The 21,687-nt window shown below is 40.2% G+C and overlaps 1 protein-coding gene across 1 annotated transcript; it reads right to left on the bottom strand.

The window, feature by feature from the left end:
* Positions 1-505: 505 nt before the first annotated feature.
* On the bottom strand, positions 506-20,407 carry LOC308392624 (sodium/glucose cotransporter 1-like; the record flags this gene model as incomplete). Its single annotated transcript, XM_080875728.1, has 15 exons — positions 506-1,286; positions 2,602-2,707; positions 7,920-8,135; positions 9,179-9,347; positions 9,433-9,583; positions 9,667-9,774; positions 9,892-10,027; positions 15,816-16,024; positions 16,117-16,197; positions 16,756-16,861; positions 16,955-17,059; positions 17,168-17,227; positions 17,413-17,517; positions 19,429-19,500; positions 20,261-20,407. 15 exons carry the CDS (start codon positions 20,405-20,407, stop codon positions 1,078-1,080), a joined length of 1,980 nt encoding a protein of 659 aa, XP_080731854.1. The 3' UTR covers positions 506-1,077.
* Positions 20,408-21,687: the final 1,280 nt, after the last annotated feature.

Genomic DNA, 21,687 nt, shown 5'->3' with positions numbered 1-21,687 from the left:
AAGCAACGCCCTGCATTCCATGATCGTATGATTCACCACACTCAGCGACCTTTTTTATGGCATCAGCATAATAAAATTATTATTGTAGTTACTATCTGGTCAGTTAAGGTTTTATTGCTTTTATATTGTCTTTTTTATATTGCCTGAAGGCCAGAGAAGATATAAGAAAAAGATATGGCATTAGAGTGTTACTCTATGAGCGAGTTCTACAACGGAAAAGATGGAGGTAGAAGAAACGTTATGATACGTTATTCTAGGATAAACTTTTGGAGTGTTTTTGTCTGATGTGAATAGTGATTTTATATACGTGGTGATCGTGGCTCATGAGTTGGGAGTTCGTCTTGTAATCGGAAAGTTGCTGGTTCGAACCCCGGCTCCGACAGTCTCGGTCGTTTTCTCCTTGGGCAAGACACTTCACCCGTTGCCTACTGGTGGTGGTCAGAGGGCCCGGTGGCGCCAGTGTCCGGCAGCCTCGCCTCTGTCAGTGCGTCCCAGGGTGGCTGTGGCTACAATGTAGCTTGCCATCACCAGTGTGTGAATGTGTGGATGACTGGATGTATAAAGGGCTTTGGGGTCCTTCGGGACTAGTAAGGTGCTATACAAAATACAGGCCATTGCAAGGTTTTTATGTCCTGGTGACCACTGCAATGAAAGTTAAATGTAATAATGGTTCAGAATACACAAACAAGAGCCCAAAGATGATCACAGATCACAGTGCTGGATTGTTCTTTACAAGTGAAGGCTAACCTGCAGCTTCATTCACAAAATATTTCAAATTTACCATTAAGATAAAGAAGAAAATTCATACTTCTCCCAAATGATCTTCAGACATTTTAGAATGACAAATAGCATACAAATGTGTAAATATTTATGCACTTCAACATTTTTTAAGTCTAATATGTATTAATATATTACAGTCTACTGGTTCACTTAAACTTTTAAATACCAGGAAGCAATAAAGAAAAGCACAGTGCTCTAAACATAAGGTTTAAACAGGGTTTTAGGGCTGAGGCCTACTGAGCAGTCTGTTAAATTTGTATAAATTAGACTCTGTGAGCAGTTGAAATCAGCTGACTTTTAGCCAAAATAGGCATGACAGAACACAGCCACACACAGAAGGATGACGGCGTTGACATTGACTACGTTCCTCCACAGAGGCACCTCTGAGGTGTCTGTCAGCTTCCTTTGCAGCTCTTCCTCCTCTTCTTTAGTCAGCTTGGGGGCTTTTTTGGTTTCCAGGCCGCAGAAGCACATCACCGCTTTCTTCAAGAAGCCAGGCTCATCATCTGCAAAAGAAGAAACAAGACAAACGAAAGTTTGCATGTATTTGTTTATATGTATGCATAACATGTGTTAAATATGGTAAATGGCCTGTATTTATATAGTGCTTTACTAGTCCCTAAGGACCCCAAAGCGCTTTACATATCCAGTCATCCACCCATTCACACACACATTCAAATACTTGTCAGTTTCACACAAAACACCCCTTTTTTCAATTAAATATTTCATTTTGCATCTCAATCTCCTACCTGTGTGATCTGAGTCTGTGTGCGTTCGTGTGTGTGCGCTGCGTGGTGACGTAGGCGCGTGCATTTGTGCCCCAGTCTCAGCTCCTTTCAGCATGGCCGGAGGTAAGTCACTGCCACGTTGCTCTCAGCTAATTAAAGTTTGCTCAGACCCCAAGCTGCAATTTGAATACAGCCGAACCGCCGCGTTTTTGTTTGTCATTAAGAGACTCATTCGGGATAAGTTAGTCTGATCGCTAGCGGCTTGTGGGCGTATTCGCTGCAGTTTTTTTTTTTTTAACAGTGTGCATTCTTTTCTCCTTCGTCAGGAGAGGTGTACTGGCAGGTGTGTGACACACACAGATCCCCCCCCCCCCCAATTTTTTTGCACATGTCGAGGAGCGTGTCAGGCTACATTTCACTGTGTGTTATACTTGTATAACTATGCATGTGACAAATAAAGAACCTTGAACCTTGATCAGACCCTTATTTCTGTGTTGCAGGTATGGAGATGTTCTCTTGTTTTGGAGATGCGGTCTTTCATTCAGTGTTTTTAATGGTACAGTGTTGTATTGCCTGTTGGATGGCGGTTGTTAATATGATTGTACTGAAGTATAATGTTTGAACTATAAGCACTAGAATATTGGGTCCTGGTTATTAAATTGTATTTGTCTGACTGTTTATTTGTTTTTGAATTATTTTATTTATTGTTCTTATAAGTTCTTTTGATGATTTTTCAGTAACATATTATTTATTTTGTGCTTTTTGTTTTTGAGAGCTTAAGTTACTGTTTTAAAACAATTTGTTGTATTTGATTTATTATATTATTGTAGCATTAATAAAGCTGCAGGCACAGCTCCTTTCAGCCTGGCCGGAGGAGAGGTGTACTGGCAGGTGCGTGACACACACAGATCAGACACTTATTTCTGTGTTACAGATGTGCAGTAAAGAGCCAAAGACCCAGTGCTGTCTTGTGCCTCTTACTTTCATGCCAGAACACAATGCAACAACAACAGGCGTAACACATGAACGGGTTACATATGGATGCATATTTACTGTGCTATATTTTACTCTGCTGCGTATGTCAGCTCATTACCGTCTGAGTCCACACTGTTGGAATCTTGGTTATCAGTCCAATCATCCATCTCAAGATCGACCCTCTCCTCTGTACAGTTCCTCAGGCTCCAGCACAGTCGATACAACTAGTCAAACGGCACAAAATGTGGTAAAAAATATTATCAGAAAATTTATCATTTTATTTTACTTCTTAATAACTGATTAAACACAGTTTAACAAGGAGACTCAGCAGATATGAAGGTTAAAGCAAGTTAAATCTCCATACTAGATCAGTCTGGTGGAAGCTGGAGGATGAGGATAGAGGGAAGGTGTGTTAGGAGGCAGCAAGATAGAAGAAAAAAGCAGGAGTGTAGAGGCAACATTAAATGTAGGCTGGTTACAACTATGGCTGGTAAAGGGAGAGAGCTGGAGGATAAATGAAGAAGGAAGATGCATTGTGTGCAAAATAGTAGATGGAATAGAAGCAAGGCCAAGAGCACTGGAGATGGATTCAAACTCTAGAGTGCGACCAATTTCAATGGTGCGACTAAAAAAAATCTTAGGTCGCACTGGTGTGACCAACTGTTCGAGTGGAAAAAAAAAAGACTCCGCAACTCTGAAAGTCTCTGTGGTCAACAACAGACACACATTATGCCTCTGTCGTGGTCTAAACCAATCAGGGATAGTCAGGGGTGGGACCTCTCTGATTGGTCTAGATATTCCTGTAGCCTTTCGCAAGTACGTTTGAAAGTGCAGGCGGATAGAGAGAGGTGAGCTGTAGTGATGGGATTTCCGGCTCTTTTTAGAGATCCGGCTCTTTCGGTTCGGCTCACTAAAAAGAGCCGGCTCTTTCGGCTCCGAACCGGCTCTTCAGGTTGTTTTGTTGCTTTAATTAATTTATTATTAACAATAATATAAAATTATGCACAAAAGGAATTACTAAGGTAAAAACAAGTGGTTTTATTTATATATGTTTATATATAAATATATGCGGTGGCCCCTAGAGACAAAACACGTACAAACTCCAAAACACATTTCTAGCATGAACTGAACTTCCAAAGCAGAGCTACTAGATCACTTAAATTACACAATTGAAAGCATGTGTGTATTGTTTGTGTATTTATACACAGGCACTCATATATATATTCAAATAATTTAAAAAAAAGTTCATTTACCTGTTATTACCACACACCAAATCCGGTCGTTGGTACTTGCTGGCTTGTGTAGGCTCAACACTGCGCCCAGCATCCTGGAGCACTTCTGTTGTCTTTTGTACGTGTTTTGAGTTTTTATGTGCTTCTGAGTTTTTATGTGCTTCTGAGTTTTTATATGCTTCTGAGTTTTTACGTGCTTCGGAGTTTGTACGTGTTTTTACATGTTTTGGAGTTTGTACATGCTTCAGAGTTCGTACGTGATTTGAAGTTTGTATGTGCTTTGTCTCTAGGGGCCACCGTAAATATACTTTTATTTATTCACTCCACATAAAATGTAATAAATAAATCATATAATACAAAAATCAACTATTCACATTTCAAGTTTTAACTATTTAAATTTTCAGCTTTTTCCTTTCACAAATTTAAAGTGAAAAGAACACAAAACACTGCAAACCACAACACAATTAAATATAAATTATAATATGAAAACTAAAAGAACATGCATATTCTCTGTCATATGGACCTGCATGAATAAACTTTCTCAATCCTTTATCATCTGCAACCGAAAATAGTTGTGGATGATTACTATACCTTTCTAATGTTGTTGTCCCTGCCTCTTTTTCTCTCTCTCTGGCTCTGTTCCTGTGCTACTGAGTGTAACTACCGCCCCTCCCCCCTCTGCCCAGCGTAAAGCACAAGGCCCGCGTGCAGAGTGAAGCGGGAAAAAAGTGCGAGAGAGAGGCTGAGAGAAAGAAAAAAAAAAAAAAACCCCACGTGACGGCTCGCGATAAAAAGTCGGCTCGCGTCGTTCACGTCAAAGAGCCGGCTCTAAGAGCCATTTCGTTCGCGAACGACCCATCACTAGTGAGCTGCTTGAATAAAGCGCTATCGATTTATTAAATCTGAATCGACTTTTAAATATAAACGTATTTTGCCAGAAATGCCAGAATCTCAGGTTAAAGCTCACAAAACTATTTCAACAACCACCAAACAGCAAATGAGAGCAGGTACACAGAGCTGCAGGTTTTGTCTCTCTCCAACCAAAATTCACTGAACCAGCAGCAAAAGATGATCCAAACTACGATTCACATTTGATAAATGTCGTCATTAATTCCCTCTTACTTTTGCTGTTTTTTTTCCTTCCACCATGATAAAAATCACACTTCATGCACAGCTCTCTCTCTCTCTCTCTGTGTACTTCAAGAACAGTTTCTCATCTCAAGTCTCTGTTTTCGGTATTATTCATTCGCTTATTACCAGTGTTGGGACTAACGCGTTATTAAGTAACGCGTTACAGTAACTACGTTATTATTGTGGTAACGAGCACGGTAACTAGTTATTATGCCAAAATCAGGAACGCGTTACTCGTTACTGGGATTTAGATAGGCTCGTTACTCGATACTTCGTGTGGTGGCTATCGCGGAGCTTCCACAGATTCAGTAACATTAGCAAGTGGTGGAGGCCAGCAGGTGGAAGAAGGAAAAGAGACCCGAGGCGGCCGCCGGTCCAAGTGTGAACTGAACTTCAGGTAAGAAGTTATGACCTGCAGTCTCTCTGGGTCAGATATGAACCAAGTTTAGGTGTAGTTTATTTTCGTTATTCTGACTTTTTCCGTACTGCGTGCTAGCTAGCATGACGGAGTTTCTATACAGCTGGGTGGGTGCTATGAAGTTAATGATGTTGAACTTTATTTTGTTCATAAGTTATTAGAGTTGCCAACCGTCCCGTCTGGTATTCAGAGAAAATATTAAACGCTTCTTATTGAGGTGAAAAGGAACAGTTTGTCCCGTAATTCAGCTACAATGAAAAAGGCACAAAGCTGGAGTTATTCTGTCTTTGCTGCACAGCTGCCTCTTCTTCTCTCATTCTCTCCCCCTCCCTCTCCCGTTTCTACTTCAATCATGAAACTGATCAGTGATCAGCTGATCGGCTCTCTTGTTTGTTTATCGCTCACTTTGCGCCGAAAGAGGAAACCAGCGGATGTCGTGCTAAACAACAGCAGCACGTTTAAGCTTGATCAGCTGTTGTTAGAATTTATTTAATATTAATTTCTAGTATCAGCTGATGTTTGCTGGAGCCACAGCTGTAAACCTGCGGGTCATGATATGGTTTGGTTATCTGGTGAGAGGGAAACATGAAGATGAAACCAGGAGATGTCCTTACTGAATCATCAGAGCTGAACAGGTGATGGAGAAACAGGTTTACCTTTTAGGTGACATGAATGAGTTGAAGGGAAGTTATGAACTGTTTCTGAGAGACAAATAACACCAGGATCCTTTTTTAGGTAGCTGACAGCTGGTAACTGTGCAGGGGCGGGTCTAGCAAAGTATTGCCAGGGGGCATGTAGGGCATTAACAGGGAAAGGGGGGCACAAAGAAATACTTTTCTTTCTTATTCTCATTTAAAATGTCTAGCTTTTAAAAAATAATTATCTGAATCTTACAACAAACGATTGATAGATTGATGCATATTAACCATCAAAACAGTGTACATCACAACAGCGTTTGTTTTCATTCAAAGGCTTTATGATTTTTCCTATAATGGTGGGCCGGTCTCTAGTCAAAATGCCCGGGACGATTTTTTTGTCCCAGTCCAGCCCTGTATGCAGCTCATCTGCAGTCTGGTGTTGCCTACATCTTCCTATTCAGAAGGCAGAATTTCCGAGTTCTGAGTACAATCGAAAGCACCACGACTGCAGTTTTTGTGTTGGATGTAAAAGGCGCACATGACTCTGTGACGTAGGCTAGAATCATGGCAGCAGTCAATGACGGTCCAGGCGTGGGATTTCTCTCGTGGAAATATGCACATTATCTTTTCCTTTCTATTGGTAGGTGGCACAGTGCACTTGTGGCAAGTAAGCAAGCTAGAAGACTGGCAAAGTTATGGAAGAAACACATTAACAAGAGAATTCTGAGTAAAACCAAAGTTACTTTCCCTAGTAACTAGTTACTTTGAAAGTAACGAGTAACTTGAAGTAACTGAGTTACTTTTGAGAGAAGTAACTAGTAATGTAACTAAGTTACTATTTTAAAGTAACTTACCCAACACTGCTTATTACCCACCAGTCTACCGTAGTTTACAGTGCTGTCGGCCGCTGTCTTTTTAAAAAATTTTTACTTTACTTAAATGACCTCGGACAAAGCCTAATTTCTGCTGGTCAATACTGAAGAAATTTAAACTTTTTGAAATTATGTAAAATTGCAGAATAATTTTAAATTTAAGTTTTCTTTTAAGTTTTCTGTTATAAAAAGCCAGGAAAACCTCCTTCATGTTTTTTTGTGTTTTATTCTCAGTTACTTTGACACAAAGGCTGTGATGCTCACAATTCTGACGAAGTCATACATGTATCAGCACTGATAAATGATCAGAATTATAATATTTCTGACTGTCTGCGGCAAAGTTGAATCGAATTGAATGGATTATAGAAAACGGTGATGATACCCAGCCCTAGTGAGTAGCCTAGGCCCGACAGAAGTGGATGTAGCTGTGGGTAATAAGAAAAGATGAAAAGAACGATTGACAACTTTTTTGTTAAGGCCTGATCCGTCTGAAATTCATAGTCAGTGCTCTGACACGGAGCCATCAGTATCTAAACGCTGAAAAAATACATATATCCAGAAAACACATTATATGCTGTGATAAATGCACTGCCCAAGTGTCCCCTCTCCCCACTGCCTTTCAGCGGCAGGCAGCAGCAAACAGGTCGTCAGAGGAGACCGATGTGATGATTAAGTTTAATTTTGTCAACAATATTACCAAAGAATGCCAATGCACTTTAAGCACAAGCACTTTTTCAGTAACTTATCTTTCTTGTACAACTGTGCTCCAAATAAAGAACTTTGTGTTGACAAGATTGTTAGTTAATCATTTACAAATCAATATTGTCTGTATGGACTGCAATTCCCCCCCCCCCAAAAAGTGCACATCTAAAACTGTGGTGTTAAGCAATGCGGTTGAAAAATTTGGGTGTGCCTAACTTTGGCGCTGGTGCAATTGGCAAAAAGCAAAAAGTTAGTGTAGAGCCCTGTAAGAGTATGTGTATACTGTTGTAGAGGTGAAGAGAGTGTCAGACAGGATCATGAGAGGTCAGGAGGTGTTGTAGATGTGGAGAAAGTATATGGTAGGGTGTCATCAGCATGAATGGAGCAACAGAGAAAAATATATGGGTGCATTGGTATTTTGGTGTCTTAAATTAAAAACTTACATGTTTGTCGTCAATAGGTTTGGTCATGAGAGACACTGCCAGCATGACGATGCCGGAGATGACAAACAGAATTAGCCCAAAGTAAAGGTAGTGAACTCCACATATGATAGTGGGACAGTTACTGGGGATAGCACAGCTACCTGTCCCATAAATAAACTCAGTAATCATCCTGCTCAAGCCCATACACAGCCCAATTATGAGGCCATAAAATGCACCCTGTGGAAAGAAAGAAAAAAGGACAAATATTACTTTATATCAAAATACTTTTAAAAAGTTTAAAGGTTTAAAAATGGTAAATAAATACAATATAGTAAAATATTAATAGATAGCAACATATATATGTATATATAATATTGTGTTTGAAGAAATAGTTTTGGATAAATGCTTCTTGCTAAAAGTGAGATTGAATCAGCGCTACATTTGGATGCATATTGAACAGGAAGCTGGAATCATGATTCTTACAGTATATTAACATACCAGCATTTGTAACTCTTGTTGCATCCTGTGTTTAATATGTACAGATCCAAAATATAAAAAATGTGTCTACAAAAAGTAGTTTGACAGTTCATGAAGGAATATTTACCACTTTTGCCCAAGTGTAATACTATTTTGTGGTCAGGACCTACTGGGATGTTACGCAAGCTGATTGTCAACACATAGAAAGTGACTATTTATATGGAATCCAGAGATAACTATAAGACAATTAAATTTTGCAATTCAATTATGAATACAGACTTTGAAAGCAGGGGCTCACAATCCTTCTGACTTGCTGAGTTTTAAGTAGTAAGTGTCTGCCAAGACACCACGGGGATGAATAGTTCGTGGTGGCCTAGCGCTTATCGCAATGTTGCATTTTAATCTGTTGGTTTTACATTTCAATCATGATGTGGACATTTTGTAATAATTAGACAACTTATTAATTATTGAACCTTTTCAGTGGTTGTGGGTGGAAATAACTACTTTTGCCAAGAAGCACTCTGACAGCTCTATTTTATTCCCAGTCCATCTACTGAGCTAAGCTATGAACTACTTGGCTTATTTTTCTCTACAGACTTACAGATTGGTTTAATCATTTATCCCTAAAACTCAGCAAAGATGTAAACTGTTTTTCTTAAAGTGTCAAATGACAAAAGCTTTGCTCTTGATAACATTTTCCTGACTAAATCCCAGAGGTATGTGAAGGATTCTTTCACTGTGCAAAACCACAGTGAAGAATAGATTTCTTTCTTATTTCATGAAAAAGTCAAGCAAACACTTACAGTCTCATTGACAGGTTTGCAAAAAATGGCAAGCAAGAAGACAGCTGCAACAGGTGGGGCAAGGTAACTGGTGATGGATTGAGTGTAGACAAAAAGCTGACCACTTTGGGCTGCCTGCACCACAGGAATCCATGCTATGCTCACACCAATCAGGGCCAAGATAAAAACTCTGTACATAGTTGAAAAAAATGTAATCAGTATTTAACACTTTAGACAATCATTGTATCAGACACAACAACAAAAATGTGTTTTACCTGCCAGCAATCATGAGTTCCTTCTCACTAGCAGAGCGACGAATTCTAGTGTAGATGTCCATGGTGAAGAGAGTACTGGCACTGTTGAAGATAGAGGTAAGGGAGCTCATCAAAGAGGCCAGCATCACAGACAGCATAAGACCTCGCAAGCCTGAAATAGAGTAACAGATTAAAAAGTAGAAATATAAAAAAAATCTGCAATAATTAAAAGTTAATAAGACAAAGGTCACCAACCATCAGGCATGAGTTCCACGACCAGTTTCGGATAAGCAATGTTGCTGCAGCCCACCCTGGTCCCACAGTGTTTTTCACATTCATCTGGATCCACACATGCTACCACATCTAGATTAAAGGCAAGAAAATCCACAGTATTTCAGTTTATCACAACTTTAAATATACCAGTAAGCTTGCTACATAAGTTGCATACAACAGACTCTTAAAACCACACACCACACTCACCTGTGTACAGGATCCTGCTAATCATCCCGGGGAAAACCATGAGGAACATGGGCAGTATCTTCAGGTATCCACATAGGATACAACCTCCTTTCACGTGAGAGAGACTCTTGGCAGAGAGGCAGCGCTGCACAATCACCTACAATTAGGAAACAATTGTAGTACAATTCAGTGGTGGTAAGCAACAAAATACATTTACTCATAGAGCCAGATTCAATGTGAAGTATTGCAACAAGCTGAGAAATCAGACAGCAAGAAACTCACAAGGAGGCACTGAATCTTCAAATACTGCTGTAAACCCTACAACTCCAAAGGCTGTGCTCTTTTATTCTGCATTTATTTTTTTTATTATTATTATTATTTTTTTGCCTGTCCCATTTGGTTCTTTAGCCGTCAGAATTGTTGTCTGAAGACCAACAAGGATACCCAATGGATTTATTTTGCCAAATGGATCATTGTGGCATTGCCGTATTGGTCCATTTGATCGACCTTTGTTTTTATTATTTATTTTATTTTATTTTCAGTTGTTACAGGCGGGACAGACATGAGTGAGGGATAGGAAAGGGAGAAAGAAAGAGGAAGGAAAAGAAAAACAGAAGGTGAGAGGGACAGTGAGAAAAGGGGGGGGGGGGGAATCTCCTGGATCACCTGTTGAGAGAAAAAGGATAGAAAACAAGCAACAAAAACCAAAGCAACATACTAAACACAACATCATCACATTAATCTAGCTAAGTGTAGACAGCAGTAAATACTAAATATTCAATGTTGTTGTGCAGCACGCAGGACTGACAGCGCACAATGTGCTTTGAAGTAGTAGCCAAGAAAGGTGTAATTTAAGTCTACGAACAGTGAACACCCATGTGCACACCTGTGTGGATCAGCGCGCTTGTATTCAAATGGTTTCCACATGTAATGGTCTGCAAGAGGATGTAGCGAGCCATAGCCCGGTCCCCCAGGGCATGAAGCAGGCATGGAGGAGATCCAGGCCCCAGACATCCAGAGGCCCCAGAGTGCGAGAGCATTTGCATTTAAAAAGCATATTAACACTGTGCTTCCAGCAGGTTACTATCACTGTGCATAACTTATAACATATGCATCTCTTTTCCATCATAAAGAACACGTATAAGTCTAAACAGACCTGCAGCATGGAACATACTATTACAGCTACATAACCATAACAGTAAACATAAATTTCTTAAATTAAGTATGAAACACAGTGTTCCAGAGGCATGATGGGAAATTACATTTAGACACTCCCACACTCCACACAGCCCTCACCTAGGTGATTAGCTGTCCCCAACAACCCACATGTCTGTGTCAAAATCTTTGAGATGTTGGGGGAGGTGACACTGTCGTTGAGTCAGATTAGAAGATTCCTCAGTGGTCTCTCAAGTTGGGTTGAGAGTCTAGGGTTAGTGCTGGAGCCCTGAGTGCATGACAGTCACGATGGAGCACAACCACCCTTTTTATTTTGACCAGCCACACCATGTAAACCACATCTGACAGTCTGTCATACACATTGCAGAGTCCAACGCACTGGCTCATCAGTTTAGGAGAAATGCTTATCTTTCTCTCCGGGTTGAAGGCCCACACCTGCTCCCCAGGTACAAGACCTTTCACCCTGAATCATACAGTAAGCATGTTTCTGCTGGGAACTTGCATCAACGAGGGCCTACCTCATCAGCTTATGAGATCCCCCAACTAGGTGGTTAGCTGTCTCCAAAACCCCACATGTCCATGTCAAAATCGTTGAATTGTTGGGGGAGGTGACACTGTCGTTGAGTTGGCTTTGAAGATTCCTCGGTGGTCTCTCAAGTTGGGTTTAGGGTCTACGGTTGATGATGGGGCCCTGAGTGCAAGACAAGGAGTGCTCATCATGGAGCAAAACCACCCTATTCTATTTGACCAGCCGCACCACTCTTTCCGCTCTGAGTAAGGTTGCTACCTCTAGGCTAGGCAGGTGGCGCTTCAGCAGCTTCACAAGGCTTTGTTCCTTGTCTTGTTATGATCAGCAGTAGCCTATTCTTCTTAAATTCCAGCATCATGCTATATGGTAAATGGCCTGTATTTATATAGCGCTTTACTAGTCCCTAGGGACCCCAAAGCGCTTCATCCACCCATTCACACACACATTCACACACTGGTGATGGCAAGCTACATTGTAGCCACAGCCACCCTGGGGCGCACTGACAGAGGCGAGGCTGCCGGACACTGGCGCCACCGGGCCCTCTGACCACCACCAGTAGGCAACGGGTGAAGTGTCTTGCCCAAGGACACAACAACCGAGACTGTCCAAGCCGGGGCTCGAACCGGCAACCTTCCGGTTACAAGGCGGACTCCCAACTCTTGAGCCACGATTGCCCCGATCGTCCATGTGTTTTCTCTCTTCATCCATGTCTTCTTTATCTGTGGTTTCTGCGCCTCATGTTAAAGTCACTCAAAAGTTAAATTCTTGGTAAGAAGACATACAGCGAGTTTTAGCCTTTTTCCACCTTTATTCAAATTTCTATTACTGTTTACAAGTACTTTGTTCTCTGGTCTTCATTAGTCTACAATCTCTTTTGTAGGCTCTCTCTCTGCTCTCCTTGCCTCAAATGGTTTTCCAGCATTATTGCAGACTCTCTTGTATCTCCTGACCATTGTCAATTCTCAGCCTTTTGCAGGTTCTGTGCTCTTCCTCCTGGCCTCTATTGGCCCTTGAGCGATATTGTAGGTTCTGTCTTCTTTCTTGAACTCTCAGCCTTTTGGAGATTTTCTGCTTTCCATCCTGGCCTCTGATGGCCCTTAAGTCTTATCTCAGGCTCACACTCTCTTCTGGCCTCTGACAGGCCTTGAGCCAAAATTCTCTCTCTCCTCCTTTCCTGGCCCCTGTAACATTGCAGCCTTAATGCAGGCTCTGGCCTGGCCTCCAACAGCTTTCCAGCCTTATTACAGGCCTTTTTCTTCCTACTCACCTCTGTCAACCCACAAATCTTATTGCAGGTTCATATCACTCTCTGCTGGCCTCTGATGGCCCTTGAGCTTTTATCGCAGGCTCATTTTCTGTCCTGCTTCCCTTTTTCCTGTTTGCTATCTGGACCTTTTCATCAGTTGACTATATTCTGTTCCTTTGGTCATGTCTCCTATGGCATTATTTTTGTGCCACTATTCTGAGCGCACGTAAAAAATATTTGCAGGTGCAAGTGTTGCATTTTGAGGAGAAATTTATTTTGAACAGTGTGCAAACACTGAAATGTATTTCAGTGTTTGCTATTATCCACACACACACACACACACACACAGACGCGCACACACGCACACACGCACGCACACACACACGCACACACACACACACACTTGCATTTGCGCTTGCTCGCAACATGTTGCTTGCGCTCTCAACATTTCTGCCCGTGCGCGTTCAACTCTTTCTGTACACCGTTATATTTGTGCCACAAAACCAGCCAATCACAGACTTGACTCACAAAAATTCTGATTGGCTGTTTTGGTCTCCAATCAGCTTGAAATGACGAAATGCAATATCCCAGAATCTATTTTGTCCAAAACTCAAACAAGGCAGTGGCGGAGGAACACAGAGTGGCGAAGTTTGAAATATTACTCTTTCTGATCACAAAATAAACTTTTAAGATATTTTCATGCGAGAATGGTGCTGAGTAAACTCCAAATATCTGCTCGATTTATCAAGACATCACATATTTGCATAAGTTCTCTAATGTTTTCGGAGATGCCTGTTACCCACTAGCTGACGGGGTGGTCACTCGGGTTTAGCATAATGTATAAGGCTGGACTGACAAAAAAAATCAGCCGACTACACCACCAGGTATTATAGGAAAAACCATAAAGCCTTTGAACTAAAACAAACGCTGTTGTGACAGTGATGTACACTGTCTTGTTGGTATATATGTATGATTTGTATCACCTTCATGTTTCCAAACCGATATCATGAGCAGCAACTTTTACAGCTGTGGCTCCAGCAAACATCAGCTGATACTAGAAAAATTAATATTAAATAAATTCTAACAACAGCTGATCAAGCTTGAACGCGCTGCTGTTGTTTAGCGCGACATCCGCTGGTTTCGTCTTTCTGGTGCAAAGTGGGCAATAAACAAACAAGAAAGACGGGACTTGTGGCAGAAAAGCCGATCAGCTGATCATTGATCAGTTTCATGATTGAAGTAGCAACAGGAGAGGGAGGGGGGTGAATGAGGGGAGAACACTCAGTTGTGCAGCAAAAACACTGGATAACTCCAGCTTTGTGTCTTTTTTCATTCTAGCTAAAGGACTTATCTTGTTCCTTTTCCCCTCAATACAGATGTATTGTAATTGGTCCAGCCCAGAGTTGATCATGACCAATTGGCTAATCCACCACCTTTCATTGTTTATACCGTTTTTAAAAAAAACAAACAAACATAAAAATGAAAAATCACCATGGCCCACCAGGCAAATGCCCGGTATTCCCAATGGCCAGTCCAGCTCTGCGGTCAGCTGGAGGGTAACAGGCATTTCCGAAAACATTAGAGCACTTATGCAAATATGTGATGTCTTGATAAATCGAGCAGATATTTGGAGTTTACTCAGCACCATTCTCACATGAAAATATCTTAAAAGTTTATTTTGTGATCAGAAAGAGTAATATTTCAAACTCCGCCACTCTGTGTTCCTCCGCCACTGCCTTGTTTGAGTTTTGGACAAAATAGATTCTGGGATATTGCATTTCGTCATTTCGAGCTGATTGGAGACCAAAACAGCCAATCAGAATTTTTGTGAGTCAAGTCTGTGATTGGCTGGTTTTGTGGCACAAATATAACGGTGTACAGAAAGAGTTGAACGCGCACGGGCAGAAATGTTGAGAGCGCAAGCAACACATTGCGAGCAAGCGCAAATGCAAAAACCGAGCGAGAGGGGCTGCCAGTGTGTGTGTGTGTGTGTGTGTGTGTGTGTGTGTGTGTGTGGATAATAGCAAACACTGAAATACATTTTTTGCACACAGCAATGAATTTTGTTCACTCAAATTGAGCTTTTCTTCGCTCAAAATAAATTTCTCCTCAAAATGCATCATCTACACTTGCAAATTTTTTTTACGTGCGCTCAGAATAGTGGCACAAAAATAACGCCATACTGTGCTGGTGTAGTTCTTCTTCCCACCAGCAAGAGTCACTACAGTTCTTTCATGCCAAGATTTGTTTGTTATTAGCTGTAGAGTCAGTAATGCAGCACACTTTGAGAAAAGACTGACTCAGCATGTTGTTCGGATAAACACCTGCATCCATCCTCTTCGTTGTTTTACAGAAAGCATCACTTGTGAGTATTTAAGTTGAACAAGAGTTAATGCAACTCTATTTGCTATTATTTATGCACTTTTATGGTTAAAGGTGTACTGTATTCAGATTTACTTTCTTTCCAATGTTAGCTAGTTTAGTCAACTGATTTGCATTATCGTGTGAATATATAGACTGAATATTGCTTATTTTCTTCTGTTTGTAGTTTCACTCTGTTGATAATTGAAGGCAGTGTCAATAAAAGGGACGATACACCTGTCAGTTGTTGAGGAGTTTATCTATCTGCATAACTGTATCCAGTGTAGCAGTGAGGGCAGAATACATACTATCCTTGCTACTCCCCTCTCTGCATACTTTAAATCTCAGTGCTTGTCTGTCATTCTGCCTTTATGATTCCTATTCATGCAACCCAGGTCCTCCTCATTTCTGCTTCACCCTGTTTACTCATAGATGGATCCAAGACTCCATCTGCATTTTCAACACCTTGAACGTGAATTTCTTTCAATAGATCTGTTCATATAGAAATAGTAGAATTTAGTATGAATATATGAACACACCGAGGCAATCAGTTGAATTTGTCTCGGTTTTTGACTACAGACTGGTTGCTGAAAACTGCAGTTGAGCTGCCCAATACTTATTTGCTTAACTCACCTGATCAGTGCAAAAGTACCAGATGCACTGAATAGTGAGTCCAAACACGAGACCAGGCCATGGGAGGTCTCCTGTAACTGGATCCCTGAAGAGATGGAAGGAGTCTGGCCGGGGCTCATAACAGTTTGCACTGATGTTACCCGTGATTGAGGGGATAGCTTGCATGTAGAGTTTCTCAAAGTTTTCATATCCCTTCACTTCATTAAAAGCTGAGGAAAATCATATGCAAGTTAGATCAACATTATTATTTATTTTTGTAACTTTCCAACAAATAATTTGTATGTAAAATATTTCATATTACCAAAGCCCATCAGAATGAATGATCCAATAAGCATGATAAAGGTCTGTAAAGTGTCCGTGTAGATCACTGCTGCCAGTCCACCTGGGATAAAATATATGATGTTATCAGTCTGTGAAAATCTTCACTTAATCACTTGAGATTTTATCAGCACTAATATACATAAAAAAGTCCTCTTCAATAAACTCATCATGTCATTATGTAACTACTCATTCTTTAAAACTTGTAATTGTGGATGTGTTGTTACAAAACAGCAACAGAAGGCCAATTCAGGCTTATCATAGTCCATGGCAATCAACCACAGCAACTCAGCAAAGATAAACCAACATTGAAGAAAGAGAGCAATTATGTGTGTGTGTGTGTGTGTGTGTGTGTGTGTGTGTGTGTGTGTGTGTGTGTGTGTGTGTGTGTGTGTGCGCGTGTGTGTGTGTGTGGCGTGTGTGTGTGTGTGTGTGCGTGTGTGTGTGTGTGTGTGTGTGTGTGTGCGCGTGTGTGTGTGTCTACATCTCCACATACGGCCTTGAGAGGACTTTACCCCAGTCATAATATAACTGTAGATATTGCTTCTTGGGTAGTTTATGAGGAAAATGTCTGTTTGTAAGTTCAGTAAAATAGGAAATGATTTTTTCCCCGTGTACAAACCTGTGACAGTGTACAGTGCCGTAATCGCCAGAAGTGCAATAACAGCGAGATAGATATTCAACCCAAAGGCCTGCTGGATGAAAATTGCACCCGAGAAAATGTCTGCCTGAATGGGGAGGAAAGAAAAGTGGGATTTCATTTAGGATCATCCAAAACAGGCACAATAGAAATATTCTCTGCTTTTCTTTCAGGAACTTACTGAAATTTTGGTGAAGACATACAAGACAAGGGAGAGAAGAGAGAGATAAATGCAAATGCGCTGTCCTCCGAACCTCTTCTTCAAGTACTCAGGCATGGTGATGATCTAAATACATCCACATGAGATTTTACTCATTAATCATTGCTTATTTAGAAAGGGTAAATATATGTGCCTCATGTATATATAAATATATATATGAGGGCTTTTGTTTACCCCAGCTCTAATGTAGATGGGCACAAAGATCCATCCCAGGATAACAATCGCAAAAAGAGCCTGAAACACACAGATATGCAATAATCAGGAACTCTGTTTCCTTTCATCCTTTTTTCTCTGCACAATGGAGCGCTCATAAAAATCAGTAAACCAGGAGCTGACATGAACTGATTCAGTATCAGAGGCGAGAAATTCTTCTATATAACAAGTGATAATTGATGAGTGGCTCAGGAACAGTTACTCACATTCCATTCAAATCCACCAATGGCTATTCCTGAAGCTGCGCCAGTACCAGCAATTCCTACAAAATGGACACTGCCAATATTGCTGGCAAACAGCGATGCTCCGATCTGTGGAGAGCACAGTTCAATCTGTCAGTAGGTCCATTTGTAAATTAAGGAGACTTAAGAATTCATTCAAGAATCAACTTGGTTATGCTTTTTATTAGTGGTGGGAATTTAACTTGTGAATTGCGATTAATTAATTTCAAAGTGGAATCAAAGGAGAACTTTTACCAATGCACAATTTCCTTGTGTACCAATTACACTGATGCACACAGTTACAAAAATGGAAGAATCAGAAGAAAGCACAAAAGGGACTTTGCATACCACCGAAGCACTTCAACCTTACGGTACCATCTAAATGCAAAACATGTTGCAGCGAGCACAGAAACCGTGGGAGCTGTTAGTGCTAGCAGTTCGACTACCAACAAAGGGTGTCAGCAGCCCAAATTTGATGAAATGACTGGTTTCGGGACCAAAATTAGTAAGTCAACATCGGACAAACGTACAAATTCTCTCGCAAAATGGATTGCTCTGGACTGTAGACCACTATCAGTGGCGTTAGAAATTGTGCTCCAGATTCAGATGAGGAAGCCCTGTGCAACAGGGCCCTGAGTTTGTACAGAGCAGAAAATCACCATCAGCGAGACAGACTGGTGGTCAGGTCGAGCAGGGATGAACCCAGTCCTGGCCTGCAAGTATTTGATTAGTGCTGCCACTTCTGTCCCATGTGAGAGAATGTTCTCACTTCCAAGTTACATTGTAATAAAAAAGAGAACTGCTTTGAGCTCTGAAAAAGTAAACAGGCTAGTTTTTTCCTAAGTAACTGGCTGATAGAGGTGGACAGTAAATAAGCATGGAGGTATTGTGAGTCCAGTGAGTTTGTTATTTTTTGCACTAAAATGTTCGATGACCACACTGTTTTAGCCTAATGTACAAAATAATGTTGGTTAAGGTTACTCAGAGTTTAAAGGTGAAGCTGGTCAAATAATCCTTATGTTTCTGCCTTATTTTTTTTAAGAATTAAAACTCCACTTTATGTTGAAATTGTTATTATTATTATTATTTAAAGACAATACCTTTTTGAAAAATGTACTTAAAGTACTTAAAATAACTCTACTTTTAAGTGTGTCCAGTTTTGGCCAAGGATATTATTATTTTTTCTGTTTTGCATTTAAATACAGTTTAAATCCTTTTTTCCCATAAATTAAAAGAGCTTCAGTTGACAATATTCATGTCAATGTCTAATATTTCTTCTGTCGTCCACTAAAACCCTTTAAAATTAAAAAACATTTGAACTTCTTGTGCGATTAAATGTGATTAATCAAGATTAATTAATTACGAAGCCTCTAATTAATTAGATAATTTTTTTTAATCGACTCCCACCCCTACTTTTTATGCTAGCCCATATTCTCAGTATATTGTGTAAATATTAAATGATTTAAACATTTGATTACTCAGAAGTAATTAAGATAGTTTGTTAATCTCAAATAACTCCATAAATCATATTTATATGGGACGTTACTGTTCTTAATCTCCATTCAAAACTAGACTAGTAACCAAACCCAATCATACATCACATTTATCGACCTCACATCCACGGTCAGTATAGAATCACTAATGAACCTAACATGCATTTTTTAGGTTTATGAGATGAAACCAGGTGCCTGGGAAAAGCCCCTGCATTCAACATGCTTTAGACCTCCAGGCATATTTTAACCACACATTCATACAGCACATTATCTATCTCACATCCATGGTCCATGTAGAAGGATCAGCTATCCTAAATTGCATGTCAAGATTTGAACTTGGGGACGTTTTCGCTGTGACATGACCATGATAACCACCACTGTGCCATAAAATGCTTATTTTATGATAGCTTACATCACATTTTATTACACAGCAATAAAAAATTGTTAATGGCTCTAAATGCAGGAAGAATATTGTAAAGGATCTAATTCTAAATATAAAGATACTCACCGGCCACCATACCATACTCCTCCCTGCAAGGAAGAAGCCACCTACAGTGGATCTGTTAGTGTGGACCATAGACTGTAACAGGACAAAGGCACGTTTTTAGAAAATCCTTAAATATGTGCAAAACTGTAACAGACTACATTGAAGGAACAAAGACATCCAGACTAAAGAGGAGAAGAAAAACATGGCTTGTTAACAGCACTCAGTCACTCGACGGTATGAGGGTGACTTGCTTCCTATGCCATTGCAGCTTGCAGATCTGTAAAGGAACCTTTAATGCTGCAAGGTGTTGTATGTGCAGATTCTAGAGCAACATATGCTCCCATCCAGACGACATCTTTTTCAGTGAGAGCATTGTATTATCCAGCAAGACAATGCTCATTGCATCTATCACAACAGGATATCTTCATAGTAGAAAAGACTGATCTGCCCTGGCATTAATCCAGACCTTTCACCAACTCCAACCATTTAGGCAAAAAATATGAGGAACACCCAAGAGTGTTGAGCAGCTAGAATCCTATATTATTAGACAAAAATGGGACAAAATTCCTCCATCCAATTCATAATTAGGATTTTTTTTAATGGTACATGTTTTTTAGGTTAATTTGAAATTTCCACTAGAAATAAAATATGAATTTATGAGATTTTCAAATCATTGCATTTAGCTTTCATTTACGTTTTACACAGTGTCCTGACTTTTTTAGAATCAGGGGTGTAAGACACATTAGGACACATTAACATACAAACTATACTAAATCTTCTTAGCTGGAAACAGTTTATAAAATTATTGAGGAATTGCAGAGAAATTGGTTTTAAAAGTGATTGCAAAACTTACCCAAACTCCAACTGCCAAGACGACCAGGAAGTACACCACAATAACAGAGATATCTGCAGCCTTATTAAGAGCCGTGGTGTTTTTTGCATCATTTTCTGCATTTCTGTTTATGTAAGAGAATCCAAAATAAGAATAATCTTGAGACATTTTAGCTGAGACAGACAACAGCAGTGTTGTTTGAGTCGGCTCTGTTTGAAGCGTTTACAGAAAGCGATTACCTTTATAACCTTTGGTGTGCATGTGAGAGGGAGATGAAAGCAGGAGGCGTAGATAGTGTAGATGTAAAAGAAGGGAAAACAAAGAGTGGGTTTGTCTAAGACATTAACACATACTCCAGTTGGCTGAAGGTGGATGCACATATGAACGTTGCTGATTCAAGAATGTTGACCTGAAAAATGTGTTAAAATGTGTAACTGTTTACCAAATAATATTGTTAATTATTAACCCTACAAGGGTGTTACGCCCCAGTCTAGGGGTACAGGAACGCAACACAAGTTTGAAAAGATTGCCCCGCCCTGGTCCCCAAAACCATACACAGAAGGAAACCAATTTCTTAGTGAATCGTGATTTATTATCTACACTGCAAAAATGAAGCTCTGGGGTGAACAAAGGCCAAAATAACGAACAAAACAAGCTAAGTCAGGAGGAGGTGCTATCTAAAACCCTATGTGAAATCAAACAAAAGACAAGCGCTACACCTAACTCCCTAACTTGAAATAAACAGGAGAAAACAGTGCAAGGACAAACAATAAGGCAGCTCACCCCTTCTGTTGCAGTGCTATTTACAATGTGCTATTTACAATGAAAACTAGTGTACACACTATATACAAAACTCAGAAAAGCCACAAAAATCACAGGCACAAAAGTCTCAGGTTTTTGGAGGCCAGGGTCAGGTCTGCTGCTGCTGTCAGTGGCTGCCCCAGGACAACTGCTGGTGAGGGATTTGAAGAAGATCACATGGCCAGGGGACCAATCAGCAGCCGTCAGCTCATCCACTCTGGGACCTGCAAAGACTTAAAGGCACAGACAACAACAGCCACCAAAACAGATTATGGACAGGGCCATAACAAAGGGAATACCTCAAGTAAATACACCAGGGTTTGTAAAAACAAAACTCTACAGGTAATATTTGCATTGCAATGACTTATAGCTAAAATTTAATTCAGTCCAATTGATCCAGTCTAATCTGTTTGGATTTTGACACCTATGCCCATCAGTAAAATAAGCATTGCTATTAAACACATTCACTGATAACTTGTCACACTCATAATTTGCACATCAAGGACAATGTTTGATTATGGATTTAAATTAGTTTCAGTTAGTTATGATATGATCCACAAGCCTAAACTAAGATTTATAAATCTGTACAATGATTTGTGTTTAACTATTGAGCACTCATAAATACATGCTCCAACTCGCACACAAAT

The sequence above is a fragment of the Rhamphochromis sp. 'chilingali' genome (genome assembly GCF_963969265.1).
Source record: "Rhamphochromis sp. 'chilingali' genome assembly, chromosome: 2".
Classification (NCBI taxonomy): Eukaryota; Metazoa; Chordata; class Actinopteri; order Cichliformes; family Cichlidae; genus Rhamphochromis; species Rhamphochromis sp. 'chilingali'.
This window is presented reverse-complemented; position numbering and strand designations above follow the sequence as displayed.